The sequence below is a fragment of the Rhamphochromis sp. 'chilingali' genome, assembly GCF_963969265.1.
Source record: "Rhamphochromis sp. 'chilingali' genome assembly, chromosome: 14".
NCBI lineage: Eukaryota > Metazoa > Chordata > Actinopteri > Cichliformes > Cichlidae > Rhamphochromis > Rhamphochromis sp. 'chilingali'.
In genome coordinates, this window is record NC_137941.1 from 11513188 (window position 1) to 11528249 (window position 15062).

Below are 15062 nucleotides of genomic sequence, written 5' to 3' on the forward strand. Positions count from 1 at the left end.
TACTATCTATTACTGTTAAATGGGGCGATCGTGGCTCAAGAGTTGGGAGTTCGCCTTGTAATCGGAAGGTTGCCGGTTCGAGCCCCGGCTTGGATAGTCTCGGTCGTTGTGTCCTTGGGCAAGACACTTCACCCGTTCCCTACTGGTGGTGGTCAGAGGGCCCGGTGGCGCCAGTGTCCGGCAGCCTCGCCTCTGTCAGTGCGCCCCAGGGTGGCTGTGGCTACAATGTAGCTTGCCATCACCAGTGTGTGAATGTGTGTGTGAATGGGTGGATGACTGGATATGTAAAGCGCTTTGGGGTCCTTAGGGACTAGTAAAGCGCTATATAAATACAGGCCATTTACCATTTACCATTTAAAGATCTATGAAGGAACCCAGTTCCGCTGTCCATGGTTCTGAACTAACATTTCGTATTTCTAGGTGGTTTAAATCATATTTAAACCGCCCCCTTTAAAAAAAGTATTTGCTTTGGTGAGTACTTCTCTGAGATGTTTAATTTCAAAAAATGATGTTGTTGAAGCTGAGCTCAACATGTGCACGTGAAAGCAGCAGTACAGCAGGGAAAGCCTGTATTGCACATCCATCAAGAAAGGCTTTCACTGATGCAAGAAGTGCTTTAAATTTGTAATTTTTTAATGAGGGAGGAAATAAAGTTACCTGTTTAACAAAATAAAATAAGTTTGATCTGATATAAATTCAAAACAGAGTTTTTATATATCTTGCACATGCCCAGGATCCTAATATTACCATACAGTTTAGCTCATTGAAATCTTTGGCAACAAATCTTTGGCCCAACTCAATGTACAGTTCATGTTTTAACCTGTGATTTCAAAGCAAATAATTCCTATAGATATACGATTTATCCCTTCTTCTGGAGCAGTTCAACAAGGTTTAATGTAAATAATCTTATAGTTTTATGGCATTAAATAGATTTTTTCCGTTAACTCATAATGTAATTTATCTAATTGATGTAAATGATGACAACGACTTGCTGAAATAAGATAAGTCACTTCCTTGAATCGTGACATGTCCTCTCATTTAGTGCCTGTGTGGCTCTTTTATACAGTCATTGGTCTGACAGCCTGCCAGAAAGAGGGCAGCTCTAATTGGAGGGTTTTCCAACTAATAAGCCTCAGAAAGATGTCCACAGTGTTACATGTCAGTAGGCAGACAGCCAGAAAAGCTCCGCAAGGTGGTAATAATTCCACATATATGGCTAATGACTCACAATATGTCAGAGCCATTCAAACAAAAAAAAAAGGTGCTCAGATGTAGCGATGCAACTGGTGTCCTATGCAGTACACCAAACAAGGCAGACTAAATAAATACAAGCAGCTCTTCAAAAATGGTTTGGGATGCCTTTTCAAAAGACCTTTGTCGCCATCCAGTGGCTTCGTCAAGATTTACGCAAATCTGAGAATAAGTTGGCAAAAAAACATTGAAATTATATTTTAATGGAGCTTCACAGACATTAACACATACAAAAAAGTTTTTCTGGGTGTTAAACGTCTAACAATCTATTATTTTACAAACATGGTTTTAAGGTATAAATGTCACTTGTGATCATAAATTTGCAACGGCCTTTTCCAGCCCCTTTCATCAGAGGATGCTTACACTAGTAATAATACTTATAGTGTCAGGTTTTATTTTCAGTGTCATGAAAATCATTTAAAACACTGAGTACTGACATAAAATCTTTTTCTTTAAAGGGAACTGCCTTTCAGAAAGAGTTAAATCCCATCTAGGCAGAAGGCCAGATAAATGATCCAATAACATGAGAGTCACAGCAAAGAACATGGAATATCATTTATATCGTCTTTTCTGTGATGATTTCCTATAAAACACTGCCACCTTCTGGTCCTTCATAGGAAAAGCCTTACAGGGTTAAAGCTTCATAAGACTAGCCAAGGCTCTTGGTTGTTTATGTTAGAGGAAAGACAGAGGCAAATATCTGTTCAAATCTGACTTTGGTGTTTTGCATTATGGGGGCCTTCTCTTTTCCAGCTGATATCCTCTTATGGGTATGCAGGACAAAAAAGGATCCATGTCGTCTCACAGTTATTGTTTCAGTATTCCTCTTAGTCTTAGACATAGTTATTGAGCCTATAGCCACTGCTGGAAGCGGAGCAAAGCGAGGGAGCATGGTTGCCTTTCAGGGCCTCGGGGGGCCTGTAGGGTGGAGCAGGCGGATGTAAGTTGTTGAAGACAGGGGGAAGATGTGATGACTGACCCCTCTGCATATGGGGGGGACTCTGCCGTGACCTGTCGCCACTGCTGCTCCAACAAAGCACCATTCCCCCGGCCAGACTGAGACAGGACGAGGCGTATCCGAGATACACAGCCAGTCCGATCTCATACTTCATTCCACTGTGAATTAATGGGTTGTAGAAATTCTCGATGACCTCGTTGGTGGTCCAGGACACGGTGACCAGGCAAAGAAGCCCAGCACAAAGAAAACAAATCCCACCGCTCAGGACCAGGGGAGATTTAATCAACGAACCCCGGGCAAAGCGGGTACATTTCATCCCAGTTACAGAGACCAGAGATGCCAGGACTGAGGTGAGACAGGAGATTACCATGAGCGCCCGGGCAGCCTGATGTGGAGAGGGAAACAGTAGACGACTATTAAACTTTGGACTATAAACGAACTCTTACTTTAACAGGTCTGGGCAATGAACCTGTCAATTAATATACTGCTTTTTAATAAGTGCAAACACTCATATTCTAGCCTATATTAAGAGTTATTGTCCGTCCCTATTAATAAATATCCAACACGTTACACTAAATTGAGACTATGTATGTTTTTCTGAATAGTGAGTCTGTTGAGTTTAATAATAACAGCAGGATGACTAAAAACTCACATAAGAAAATATATTCATAGATATTAATATATAATAATATTAGATATCTATAGATAGATAGATAGATAGATAGATAGATAGATAGATAGATAGATCGATCGATAGGTAGTATAATCTATTTATTATATTAATAAAATCCAGGAGTGTAAAGTGATTAAAGCAACATAAATTTAATATTCAAGAGTCCTTAAAAGAACAGGCTTCTTGACCTTCCACCTACCTGCCCATCTTAAAACTTTATTCTAAAAGTGAATATGTACTAATGAGTTGGGCTATAAGTATTATTTTCATTAGTATTTAATCTGATAATTAATGAAAACTGAAAACTTCATATTTAAATTGTTCATTGTGCACATAAACGCCTAACTGGGTGTAAAGGTGGAAAATAACCATATAGCTATAAAGTTTCTGTGCAGCATGCTAATTGAAACTGTGTATTGGAGTTACAGAGTTATGTTAACATGCATGGTTGCTATCAAATGAATTTAAGTTAATAATTTTATATTATTATATGACAGGTTAGTAACTGGTTTTGTTTATGAGATGTCAGAATTCCAAAAAGGATTTTTAAAAAGATGCTTACTTCATAATGATCGACTAAACTAATAAGGTTTTCAGCAGGTTTTCAGATAACTTATTATGAAAAAAAATAAAATAAAATAAAATAACCACCCTATATGTGTTTTGAGATTTCTGCTCTTCTCATTTCTCTACATGTTGGTGTTCGTGTAGTACCTGCAGGTCGGGTGGCAACGCCAGCAGAGACCTGTACAGCTCGCACTGGTAAATACCAGTGCTGCGCCAGACACACTCCATCCACAGGCCCTTCATGTACCCGGTGGCTGTGATAATATTACCATCCACATGAGCTCTGCTGCGCCAGTGAGGGAGCAGGGTTGCAACTATAGTTCCTGTAAACCCCAGCAATCCTAAGAAGAAGCCAAGGAGCTGAAGCGCCATGCTGGCCATGATCGGCTCCTTTCAGAGAGATCCTGAAACGGCAAAGTATGAAATTACCGTCAGTAAAAATATATAAACTCTAGTAAAAGGCAGTTAGCAGCATTTCAATGTCCCTTAAAACACGATGACGACTACATTGGATTCAGATGTTTCATAAAAATCAGCAAACATAAACCAATTTAAATACATGCCACTTAAAAAGAAAACTTTCAGAACAAAACTACTGACTGTCCCGCAGGCTGAAATGTGGCTGGATTACTCCTCTTATCGCAACGGTTCCCAGCAGTACAGTAATTCCACTGAGCTCACATCCAGTCACAGAGTCTGAGTCATTCCTCAAGTGTCTCTCCCGAGTGTGGGCACAAATAGCTGTGGAAACTTTCAGTATTCTGGCATCCGTCTCTGGTGAGTGGCAGGTGACTGCATGTGTAACTAATGAGTGCGGTGTTCAGCTTCACCTGTTTAACGCTCTCCTCTGGAGGGCAAACCACAGAAGTCTATTTGTTAAGCTCTTCGCCGCCCCTCAAGAAGGCAGAGAGAGAGGAAATTAAACATTTACAGAAACCACCCAACCTGAGAAGCACCGCTATAAGCCACTAACTTTGAAATTTTTCACAGCTCTGCAGGGTATTTGAAAGCGAAGGACTGAACGACTTGCTGACAGAGCCTCCAGCCGCTGGGCCCCAAACTGTGACAAGAGAGGATAGCAGTGACTGCTGTTGTACTAATTGGCCAAATTATGTTATTTTTCAATGAAAATTTCTGACCTGACATCCTTTGGCATTTAGTTTTACATTTGCAAATGCATGCTGAGCCCTAAAAACACCATAACATTCAGCTGTAGGCTACAACTACAGATCCCCTACGTGAAAAGTGTGAAAAGGTAAAAAACATCCATGCTTAATCATTTACTTTTGTTCCCTAGACTTTATGTCTCTGAATAATACAATGTGGTAAATAAACGGACCAACAATACTATTAATTAAGGGTGCCTTTTTGCTCCCGCATGAATAAAACTGACTTTAAGTTTCACACCAAAGACCAAACTGTGCTTATACAGACCCATTGTTTTGAATTCCTCAGAGAACAGAAGCTGTTTATGAAGCCTGATTATTGTGCAGTGTTAGACCTGGCACTGCCGGAGCCTCTTAAAATATCACATACACACAAGCTTCCTTGTCCTTATTTAATGATTGACTATGCTGAAGGCATAACAATTAAGCAATACGAACAAAGGCAAAGCTGTGACAAGTGTCTTGTTTAAAATTTGCTTGCCCTGAAATTAGTCCAGTTTAGTCTTTGACTACTCTGCAAACCACACTGCAATACTTACAATATAAAACTCAATGACTGCTGCGTAGCCTTACCTGTACTTCTAACATTTACTTAACAGACTCCACATTTAAATACTCACCAATAAGAGGACTACAGGACCATCATCACAGGTGTCCAGATGGTATACTCGTCCTGAGATGCAGAGATGTACTTCCAGATAAACAGGGCCTTTGACTCCACATTGACCAGCTCCTTCTGTTTCTGCTCTTGTCTGGACAAACAATCTGTGGATGTGTGTTTGTGCGCTGCAGGACTGTCAGCTGCGTGACTGGCCTGTTTTAGATATCATCATCTTCATCATCATCATCATCGGCATTATCCCTGTCAGTGTCGGCAGCATCATGTCAGAGATGACATGAGAGACAGTCCCGCTGCTGGCTTCTTGCTCCTAACAGATAAACAGGGCCAATGTCAAATGTGGACCTGGAGGCAGGGCAGCGCTGCTAAGCTGAGGCAGACAAAACAGACATTGTCTTCGCTGGCTGTGCTGTTTTTGTCTCAGTAAATCAGTTCTGCACCTACAGATCTGTTGATAATAATAATAAAAACAAGAATAAATGAACACAGAATTAAATCCAACAACAAACTTGTGGAGGAATGGTTAATGTTTATTAACTGCTATTATAAGCAATTTAAAGAGACAAAACAAAGCTACAGTCAATTAAGACTGTTTTTAACTACGTGACTTGCACATTAGGTAATTTTAGTTAACTAAAATTAAAACGATGTGTAGATGTAATTTAGCTACCTTAAATAAACAAAAAAATACAGCAAATGTATTTAGATTTAGTCAACACTACCAGCATGAGAAGGCTTTGACTTATATAAATCTGTGTATTGCAGCCTATATAAAACTAATAATAGAAAGTAATGAAGATTTAACTTTGTCTGAAACAAACAAAGAAAAAAAACTCACCTGAAAACAAAACATGAATAATAATGAAACTAGTGGACAATAACTCCACTTGTACATACTGTAGGGCAATCCAGGAAATGCTGGTGAATTCATTGAAGTTTGAGCTTCTCTCTCCGTGCTTTTCCTCATTCTGTGTCCCAAGTTTAACCTGGCGTGACATCCTCTTGGTATACAAGAGCATTTTCCCAGTCTGTCCCCTGGGCCCTTCATACAACTCTCTGTGACAGCTCTATAGTGAAGAGATGATCCTCTCCAAGGTCTGCCTGTGGGAGACGCCATTTGAATGTGGAACACTTAATAATCTTAGTTAAGCAGAATAATCCTGTGATTAGCAGCTGAGCACGGGTGGTTTGTTGGACAAAGTGCTAGAGGGTAATGTGTGTAGTACAGGGCATTCTTTTTAAACTGGTCTTGCCTGTGCCACACATATTTTGTCAACACACTTTATGTGGATTAACGACGAAACAGCCTACAAAGTCACATATCTAAAAGCCCCTGCTTACGCACAAAACACACACATAGACACAGGTGTTTTGGCCATTTGGCTGATTAGACCTCTGATATGGGGGTTGAGGTTGGTTGGACCAATAATGGGAGTTAAGTGAGGTCAATAAATTCTATCAGCAAACCATAATGGGAAAAAAGCACTGGTGTGGATGTCATACAGGGTCTTTCAGGTCACAAATCTGTATTTACTGCACACATTGTGGCTTCTCAAAGCATTACAATTAGTTATCACGAAAATGATAACTCCATTTAGCACTGGGCCACACCTAAACTAACATAAAACCACTTTGCTTTCCTGACATGTCAAAATGTCTGTTGTGAATATGGTCTATATCAGGGATATTAACCTATTTTACATTGTGGCCCACATACCTCCCACTTTGATCTTAAGTGTGATGGACCAGTGAAACTCACCCTTCTGTCAGTGCAAAGAGGTTTATCTACATATGTAATCCTTGAGATATCTTAATATGAGAAAAAATTTAATTTGTCACCATGACTTGTTGGGCTTAAATTTTTAGAAATGTGTAAAATTACAGAAACAGTACTGGTATCCCAAACTGTTTCTGTTAATTAACAGAAAATGCAAATCAGCATTTTTTTATTTTCATTTTTACCTTGGACGCATTTTGAAAAACTCACTAGTATATAGTGAGATAATGTATTTATTATATATATGTATATATTTAGTCTTCGAAAGTCAATTTACTAATACAAGTAAACATACTACCCCCCCACCACCACCAAAAAAACAAAGACAAAAAGCAAAACAAAACAAAACAAAACACATAGAGACATCACAAATTACGTTTTGACACCCAGGGTCTATTGGCTTGATAATCGGGTAATGGAACAATGCCACACAACATACATAAAATCTGGAACTGAATGTAGGCTATTTAAAGGCTATATAAAAGAACTGACTGTATCATTTAACAACTATCTTACTATTATGTATTAAACATTAATAATACCTTATTTCATTATTTAATAATACCATAGAGGAAAAGTCTCTATGGCTTTCTGGGATAACAGCTAACAGCTAACCCAGCTATTAGCTACAACTAGCTATCTGCTACTGTTTTTCAATGAGCAATTTTATTATTTTTTTCTTTTTTCGTTTGATTTACTTACAGTCTGTGCTGACATTTGCTTTCTTTTTAGCCTTAATTTAGTAACATATATATAAAGGTGTTGTAACTTAAGGATATAAATATTTTCCCATCCCTACCGCACAGATGAAAGGAAAGAGAGAGAGGGGGCAGTTTCGCGCCGTTGTCTGCTAATGTGTCATTAAAGAAAGCAGCTAGGTTAGCTCCCAATACCTTTACTTCCAGGATTTGCTATTCACGGTTTTATTTGCACAGGTAAGATTTTGTAATGCCAGCTTGTAGCCCTGTTAACTCTGTGTCTGAATTTGTGACTCTTGTGAGGCTCAAAGTTGATGAAAATGTAGTTTTATGAGTTACTTTTACCTAACTATGTTAGCTGACTTTGTGTTAGCCGAGTGTTTCCCAGTCATATTTGCTTATCTTTTTGACAGTCACTTAGCCAGCGATGACAATGGTCAGAGGGAAGCCATTGAGAAATGGTGGTAAGTATTCACAGACACATACGCCTTACAAGAAGAACCGTAATGGGCCCACACCTTCTAGGACCATTATGACCCGCAGCCAGTGCTCCACTAGCTGCACCAGCTTCTTCAGCAGGATCCCTGCAGAGGTGTTTGACATGATCCTAGACAAACTGTCTGGTGAGTTTCACCTATTATTTTGTACCTGTAACACTGTTCCCCAATTCATATATAATAGGAGCTCTGTTATTTTGTAAGGGGCTTTTGGGTACAGCTCAGACCTTTTGTTTGTATAACTTATATGAGGTGCAAAAGCTATTACCAACATACATGTGTAACTATGTGTAATTTTAAGCACTACTTTTACAACACTTTCTGCAATAATAGCTCCATTCTGGAATGTCCTGATGTAATTGCATTTTTGATGGATGAAAATGTGTTTGTGTTTTTTACAGTGCTGGAGATCAGTGTGTTCAGCATGGTATCAAAGGAAATTACTAGATATATTGCAGACTACATCTCCACTGTGGCCTGGAAGAATAAAATGATCCTCCAAAGCTTTCACCACTCCAGCTGCATTGAACAGAAATCCACCATTGGACACTACAGAGACCTCGGTATTTCAGTGTTTTGTTTAGTATAGCTCTTCTTGCTGTTTTTTAAGGTACCACATGTATTTCTGACAGCCTCAGCTACTATTTTAACATACCATCGAATGGTAATGTGACCTCGTGTTTGATGTCTTAGGTGTGTTGTTCAAGAGGTGTACCCTGTTGCTACCCACAAAGGACAGGTTAAAGTTTATCTTTAGCAAGATTTCACAGGTAAGAAAGGGGCAGGTGAGATGTCAGGCTAGAACAGAATACTGTAACTTTTTAAATGAGTTACATTTATTTTTAATTTTCATGAGTGAAGGCAACAATACATCTGGTTTTTGTAATGTGTTGCAAAAGTTTTAAAAAAATTAAACTTTGATTGCATTGCTGTTTTATGCAGCACAATATGGTGGCATTTTAACAGGTTTATTAATAATAATTATATGTATGATGTCAGGCAATTAAATATTACATATAATTTAGCAAGATGGTCCTAATTTGTCTACATGTATTAAACATATATGAAATGTTGCTATTGCAAGAACTGAATATTTGCAATCCCACTTTATATCGTTGGAAAAAAGGCCTCTCTTATTGTTGTCTTGATATGTTTCAGATTCCCTGCTTCCTGTTGGAGAAATGTGTAGCACCAGACTGCTTTGCTTTCACCAGCTTTGGAGTCTTCCTCCAGGTGAAGACCCTCATGTAACGACTCTCATGTTTATGAAACCTGAATCTAATAAAAGGAAATAACCAACCAGAGCCCCAAAATGTGATAACATGCAAAAGATAAACTTTTTAGCAACAAAGACTATAAATATGTTACAGAGATCTCACCCTAAAGTTACTGTACAATAGGCGGTCTTGCTCAGGTAGTAATAATAGCATAAACAGTAAGAGAAAAACACAGTACTTTACGTAAGGAAATCTTTAGCTTGGTGTGATTAATTTTTGTCTTTAGTTTTTCAGCTTGGTGTTAAAAAAATATCTGTAAAAAAGAAATAGAAATATTGAGGGGTGTTTTATTGATTCTTTTACAGACTCTGATTGCAGGGTGGGATGAGCTGGAGTGCCATAGAGTATTCAACTTCCTCTGTGATCTAACAAACCTGCAGCAAAAAACTGAAGGAGTCATCACTGCAAAACCAGGTGTGTGTGTTCCAGAGTTATCCAGAGAACAAAGCAGAAATATGATGCTGAGAACAATCCATGGCTAAAGCTTCAGTTACAGCCTCTTGCTGAGCCTGTGTCTTTTGTGATGGTCTTCGGGAGTTATGGATAAATTTGTATGTCCATTACCAGGTGTGAAGTGGTATCAGGAGCTGCAGCTGCGGCTATTTTGCCGTCAGGTTCTTTTGGACCCGTGGCCGAACCAGCCGGAGTGTCATTTCTGGCTGATGCAACTCCTGAAGCCTTGGCCCTTGGTCAGCCAGGCCCACTTACTGTTCATCCTCTATGGTCCTCTGCTGCCTGAGGGTGAGATAACGTATTACTGAAATATTAATGCAGATGGATAGTATCGACATTATGGAAACATATTAAAGTCATAACTACATCCTGTTATTTTCAGTGCAGCTTTGTAAATTCTAGCATGTTTTAACCTGAAAAAGGGCTTATTGCTCCAGAGAAAGTGTCAGCAATGATTTTTTTAAACAAAGCATAAAAATTAGAGAACCAGAAAACCACTTTCAGTGTTGTGAGGTGGCACAGGAGACCTGAGTAGGTTATGCTGGTGTAGTACAATTTTTGACATTTAACATAATCATTTTTGTTTGTTAAAGTAGTAGTGGTGCAACGGATCAAAAATCTCACGGTTCAGATCGGATCACAGTTTTAAGTCACGGATTGGATCAATTTTCGGATCAGCAAAAAAAGAAAAAAGACAAAAAATTAACATTTACTTATTCACTTATCGAAGTCTTTTTTGCCTGTTAAAAACATTCAACTCAAGACTCATTCCACGCAATTATTAAAAAAAAAATTATGGTTCAATATAGGGCCGTATAGGTCTTTGTATCTACCACTCAATTCAATTCAATTTTATTTATAAAGCGCCAAATCACAAAAACAGTCGCCTCAAGGCGCTTTATATTGGAAGGTAGACCCTACAATAATACCGCTCATTATATCGCACTCCGCTGTGATATAATGAGCTGTCACGGTCACGTAGCTTTCCGTTGCCCTGGAGGTCCACCCATTTGTAGTAGTTAGGGCAACAGAAGATGCCTGGGACAGTTCAGCCATAACTTTAAACTTTTCCTGCTCATACATGCTTGGAACGATCTTGCCACTAAAGTGGACGTGCAACGGGATATCATAGCGTGGCTCAAGCACGTTCATCATAGTTTAAACCCCTTGTTTTGCACAACAGAATACCCATCTGCAGCTAAACACTGCAATAGCTTTTGTAATAGCTTTAGCCCGGTCGGACTGGGCAGCAAAGGGCTGCTTAAATACCGCAATTTCCTCTGCTCCTCCACTTGGACCGTTAGCGCTGGCCATAACTATCGCTTGACAGACCCACCACGTGCACCATACACATACTTTTTTTTCTTCTTTTTCGAATCTTCGGATCACGTGCGTGCCGAACCGTGGAGTGGGATCGGTTCGGATTACGGATCAACCGTGACCCGTTGCACCACTATAAAGTAGTGTGCAGCATTTAATGATAAATAACTGAGGTGTACTTCTTCATGCAGGTACACTCGGCTGGCAAGATCTGGTGGAGAGGGGGCTTCCTCACACCGCTCTGTGGCACTTAGCCAAGGCCATCCTCTTGCTCTTTGGCAACCTACAAGTCAAAGGCTGGAGCACTGACTCGATGATCACAATCATGGAGGAGCTCATTGGTACGTTTGATGAATAAGAGAGAGATGCACACCGTGAGTTACAGATTCCCAAGCAATAAGATGAATAAAGGATCTGTTTCAAATCTATGTAAAACATTTCAGTTTAATGATTGTAAGTAGAAAAATCTCATATAGACTCCCTCAAGTGATTGTAGATGCTGGCTATTTGTTTCCTTGCTGTCTCCAGTCATTCCTCATCCGTGGCATGTGGAGAATGTAGCTCGTCTTTTGGTGCTTTGTGGCAGCAATCTCTGCTACACTGTTCTGGCCAGCAAGGCTCTCAATGGACGACTCCTTGAGATCTCAAGAATCATCGTCTACATCATACTGGTGAGAGAAATAATTTCCTGCTTTTATCCTAAGGTATTTATACTTCGTTTATAGTTAAGTTTGGTATATTAGAAAACTATTGCCTTGTAACTGAGAATGAGCAGTTGCTTGAGCCAGAACCAGCATGTGTAAGACTAAAGGTATAGTGAGTTTTGGACGAGCTTGCCATTTTTGCAAAAGCCACATTAGAAGGAAATCTGTGTGTAAAAATAACAAGAGCCGAGGTTCAAATGTAAGACCTTTCTGCTTTGGGGTGGTGAGTTAGTGATCTCCACTCCCTGATCATTTTCCCTCCATGTAATTTAATTAAAAATTGTCTCCAAGTTCACCCAAAATGTAAAAACAGAAAATATATAAAGACAATATTCTTATGTATTATTTTCTTTTCTTTCTTGAAAAAAAAAAAAAAAACAGCAAAAGGAATCACTTGCTCTGTCCATGGTCCTAATATTGATTGGCTATTTTGTATCTTCCCCGTAGGGGAATAGTAGCAACTTTAATATATATGTGTTTGAGCTCATTAGTGTTGTCCCTATTAACAGTGTCCCAATTGAATTTTATGTTTTATTCCCAGCACTGAAAATATCTTACCTTTGCTTATTTTGACTTATCATTACAGGAAGAGCAGAAACATTATATCATTCAAGACTGGCTCAATGTGTTCTTCTTGTGCCTTCACATTAGGTGTGTGAAAAGGACGGCTATCACATGAGTTGGGCGGTGAAGCTGGTGCAGGAGATCTGCAAGGTCTTCAATACGCCCCCGGAAAAGTTCTACTTCATCCAGCAACTGGAAAACACATTTTCAGAAGTCACCCGGGAATTCTTTGAGTTTTCTGTAGCAGGTGAGGTTGCGTAGCTTAGCTTTCTGACCACCACGGCGGACAGCATCGCTCCAGCTGTCGCCCTGATCCTTTTGTAATTTTGCATGCAAACTATTTTTTGTTTCTATAGCCCGTTGCAATACAGTTTCTTAATGTTGGAGGTGTTCTGGGTAAACTCCACTAGGAAGAGGCCCAAGGGTTGACTCTGAACTTGTTGGAGACATTATATATGCCTTTATATGTCTCTGGCTCTCCAGCAAGAATCATTAAACATTGCAGAGGAAAAGGATGTCCGCTTAGGATGACCACATTTCTGTTAAGCAGAAGCAATGGATGGATTGAAGGAAACCTTAATGGGTAGACAAAAACCATAGATCCCACAGTGAAGGCTTGTGGTCATGCGAGGTTCCATTTCTATTTATTTTATTTATTTAGTGGCAGTTCACAACTATAGTGAACTAAAGACTTTATATTCTCCAAGTTAAAAAAACCCCACGGGTTTGTTCCAAGGATAAAACTCCCAAACACGCTCCACAGACATAGGCTTCCCACCTCAACCGGACAAAGGACTCAGCAGTACACCTGCACTTAAAGGACAAAGGAGACTTTCGAAGATGCTAATGTTTACATTTTGAACATCAGAAGACAGATGGTTTTGGAAAGGAGTAAAGGAGACCATGCCCACTGTGAATGACTGTAATTGAACAGAGGTGGTGGTTTAGGACACCAGCTATAAGCCAGCAACAATGCAGCCTTAAGATCCATTTTCAGGCGTCTCAACCCCCATTCACACCTTGCCTCAGGTTACCTCAGTAGATCACATGATGGGGTCGGGCAAAGTCTGACAATGGCTTCCCAGTGATGGTAATAATTCACACATTTCTTCCACACCTCGGCTCATTTGACGACTCACACGATCAATAGTGGGTCAACAACCCTCAGGACCACCTGAAAAGGGGAAAATCCTCACTTTAAATACTTTGTGGGGCTCTTCACCATTTGATTTTAGTACAGAAGAAGCCTTTTGGATGAGAGGTGACCTAAAGTTCAGTTGCCTTATTATTTTAATCTCTCAAGAAAAAATTAAAAACATTTCCATGATGTTATGTGGTCATTTTAACCTTATCGAATGAAGGAACAGCAGAAAACTGCAGCACTGGGAAAACTACGGTAACAAGCATCCATGAACCCTGTACCACCCATGCTGTGTTCAAATAGACTGGGAAGTTAATGTGCTCATTTAAAAATGTTCAGATGTACAACAAGAAAGTTAATATATTCACATAAAAAGAGGAAACACATTTGCAGTAAGGGTGTGTGTAAGCATGGTTAAGGTGTAGATGAGAAAATGATTTTGTCTGCAGGTGGAGCAGCTTGTTTTGAAAGTGTGTGTGTGTGACTGTGTACTTGTGACAGCTCAGACAGATGGCATTTACAGGGAACTTATTATTTTCCTTATTTTAGTGAAAACATTGGGATGGATGTGTTTCCACCTCCTTTTTTCCCCTCCTACAGCAAATCCTTGTGTGAACCTTTAAATTCTGCTCCACCAGTGTTAATGGCTTCTAATACATCTGGAGGAACCCGCTTGTTACTCTACGAAAGTGTGGATTAATCCCTGCTATGAAATGAATGGACTGGACTGAAAAGATCGGGCAGTAGCTTTAAATAAAGGCCGTAGAGTGACATTTCTAGACTCAGCAGCATACTGAACGTGTATTTAATATAATTGTATCCCTTACACCAGTAGTTCCCTTCCCACATTATTTATTTTTAACGCAGCCACTTTACGACCCCACAGAGGAACCTCTGAAGCATATTTAGACTGATATAGAAAGTCAGTAATGCTTTTATCTCTTTCCAGGGAACCACTTTGATGACAGAGAGACTTTCCAGACCCTGTGTATCCTTCTGGACTCCTGTGCTCACTTCCACACTAAATTTCTTCACATGTTCCTCAGATAGGAATCATGCATATTAAAAGTGACAAGATGCAGAGGAGCGAGGGAAGAAATGGGAAGAGATAAATGTCAATAATGAAAGGGCTTAATGAATGAACTGAATGATAGAGAGTGACGGGATTTTGTAAAATCAGTTCAGATTTAGACAGACTTGAACAAAAGGATGTTGCCATGGCGCTCAGAAAGCTGGGGGTCGATTTGAACCTTCACCTGTAGATTGAACACACATCTGTTTGAATAGCTGTTCAAATCGTATCACTATTTATACAAATATTTGTATCAAAGTTTTATAATCTTGTTCTTAAGACAGCTTTGAAGTTGACTTTTATTATACTATTTAATATTTATTCA

The 15062-nt window shown here is 39.4% G+C and overlaps 2 protein-coding genes across 2 annotated transcripts; one reads left to right on the forward strand and one right to left on the reverse strand.

The window, feature by feature from the left end:
- Window positions 1-1469: 1469 nt before the first annotated feature.
- Window positions 1470-4200, reverse strand: LOC308409952 (claudin-14-like). Its single transcript, XM_080902945.1, has 3 exons — window positions 4050-4200; window positions 3597-3853; window positions 1470-2594 (listed from the first exon to the last, which is right to left on the reverse strand). The coding sequence occupies exons 2-3, from the start codon at window positions 3828-3830 to the stop codon at window positions 2085-2087; spliced, it is 744 nt and encodes a 247-aa protein (XP_080759071.1). The 5' UTR covers window positions 3831-3853; window positions 4050-4200; the 3' UTR covers window positions 1470-2084.
- Window positions 4201-8136: 3936 nt separating this feature from the next.
- LOC308410256 (F-box only protein 47-like) lies at window positions 8137-14715 on the forward strand (the record flags this gene model as incomplete). The annotated part of the gene is made up of 10 exons (XM_080903492.1): window positions 8137-8332; window positions 8608-8769; window positions 8900-8976; window positions 9365-9439; window positions 9789-9897; window positions 10051-10224; window positions 11448-11597; window positions 11785-11927; window positions 12612-12771; window positions 14615-14715. 10 exons carry the CDS (start codon window positions 8137-8139, stop codon window positions 14713-14715), a joined length of 1347 nt encoding a protein of 448 aa, XP_080759618.1.
- Between the last annotated feature and the right edge of the window lie 347 nt (window positions 14716-15062).

Bases quoted from the DNA above. Each gene is read 5' to 3' on its own strand.
- LOC308409952 (XM_080902945.1), bottom strand. From the start codon at position 3,830: ATGGCCAGCATGGCGCTTCAGCTCCTTGGCTTCTTCTTAGGATTGCTG. The intron at 2,595-3,596 runs GTACTACACGAA...TCTCCACATCAG, and splicing joins CGTTGCCACCCGACCTGCAG to GCTGCCCGGGCGCTCATGGT.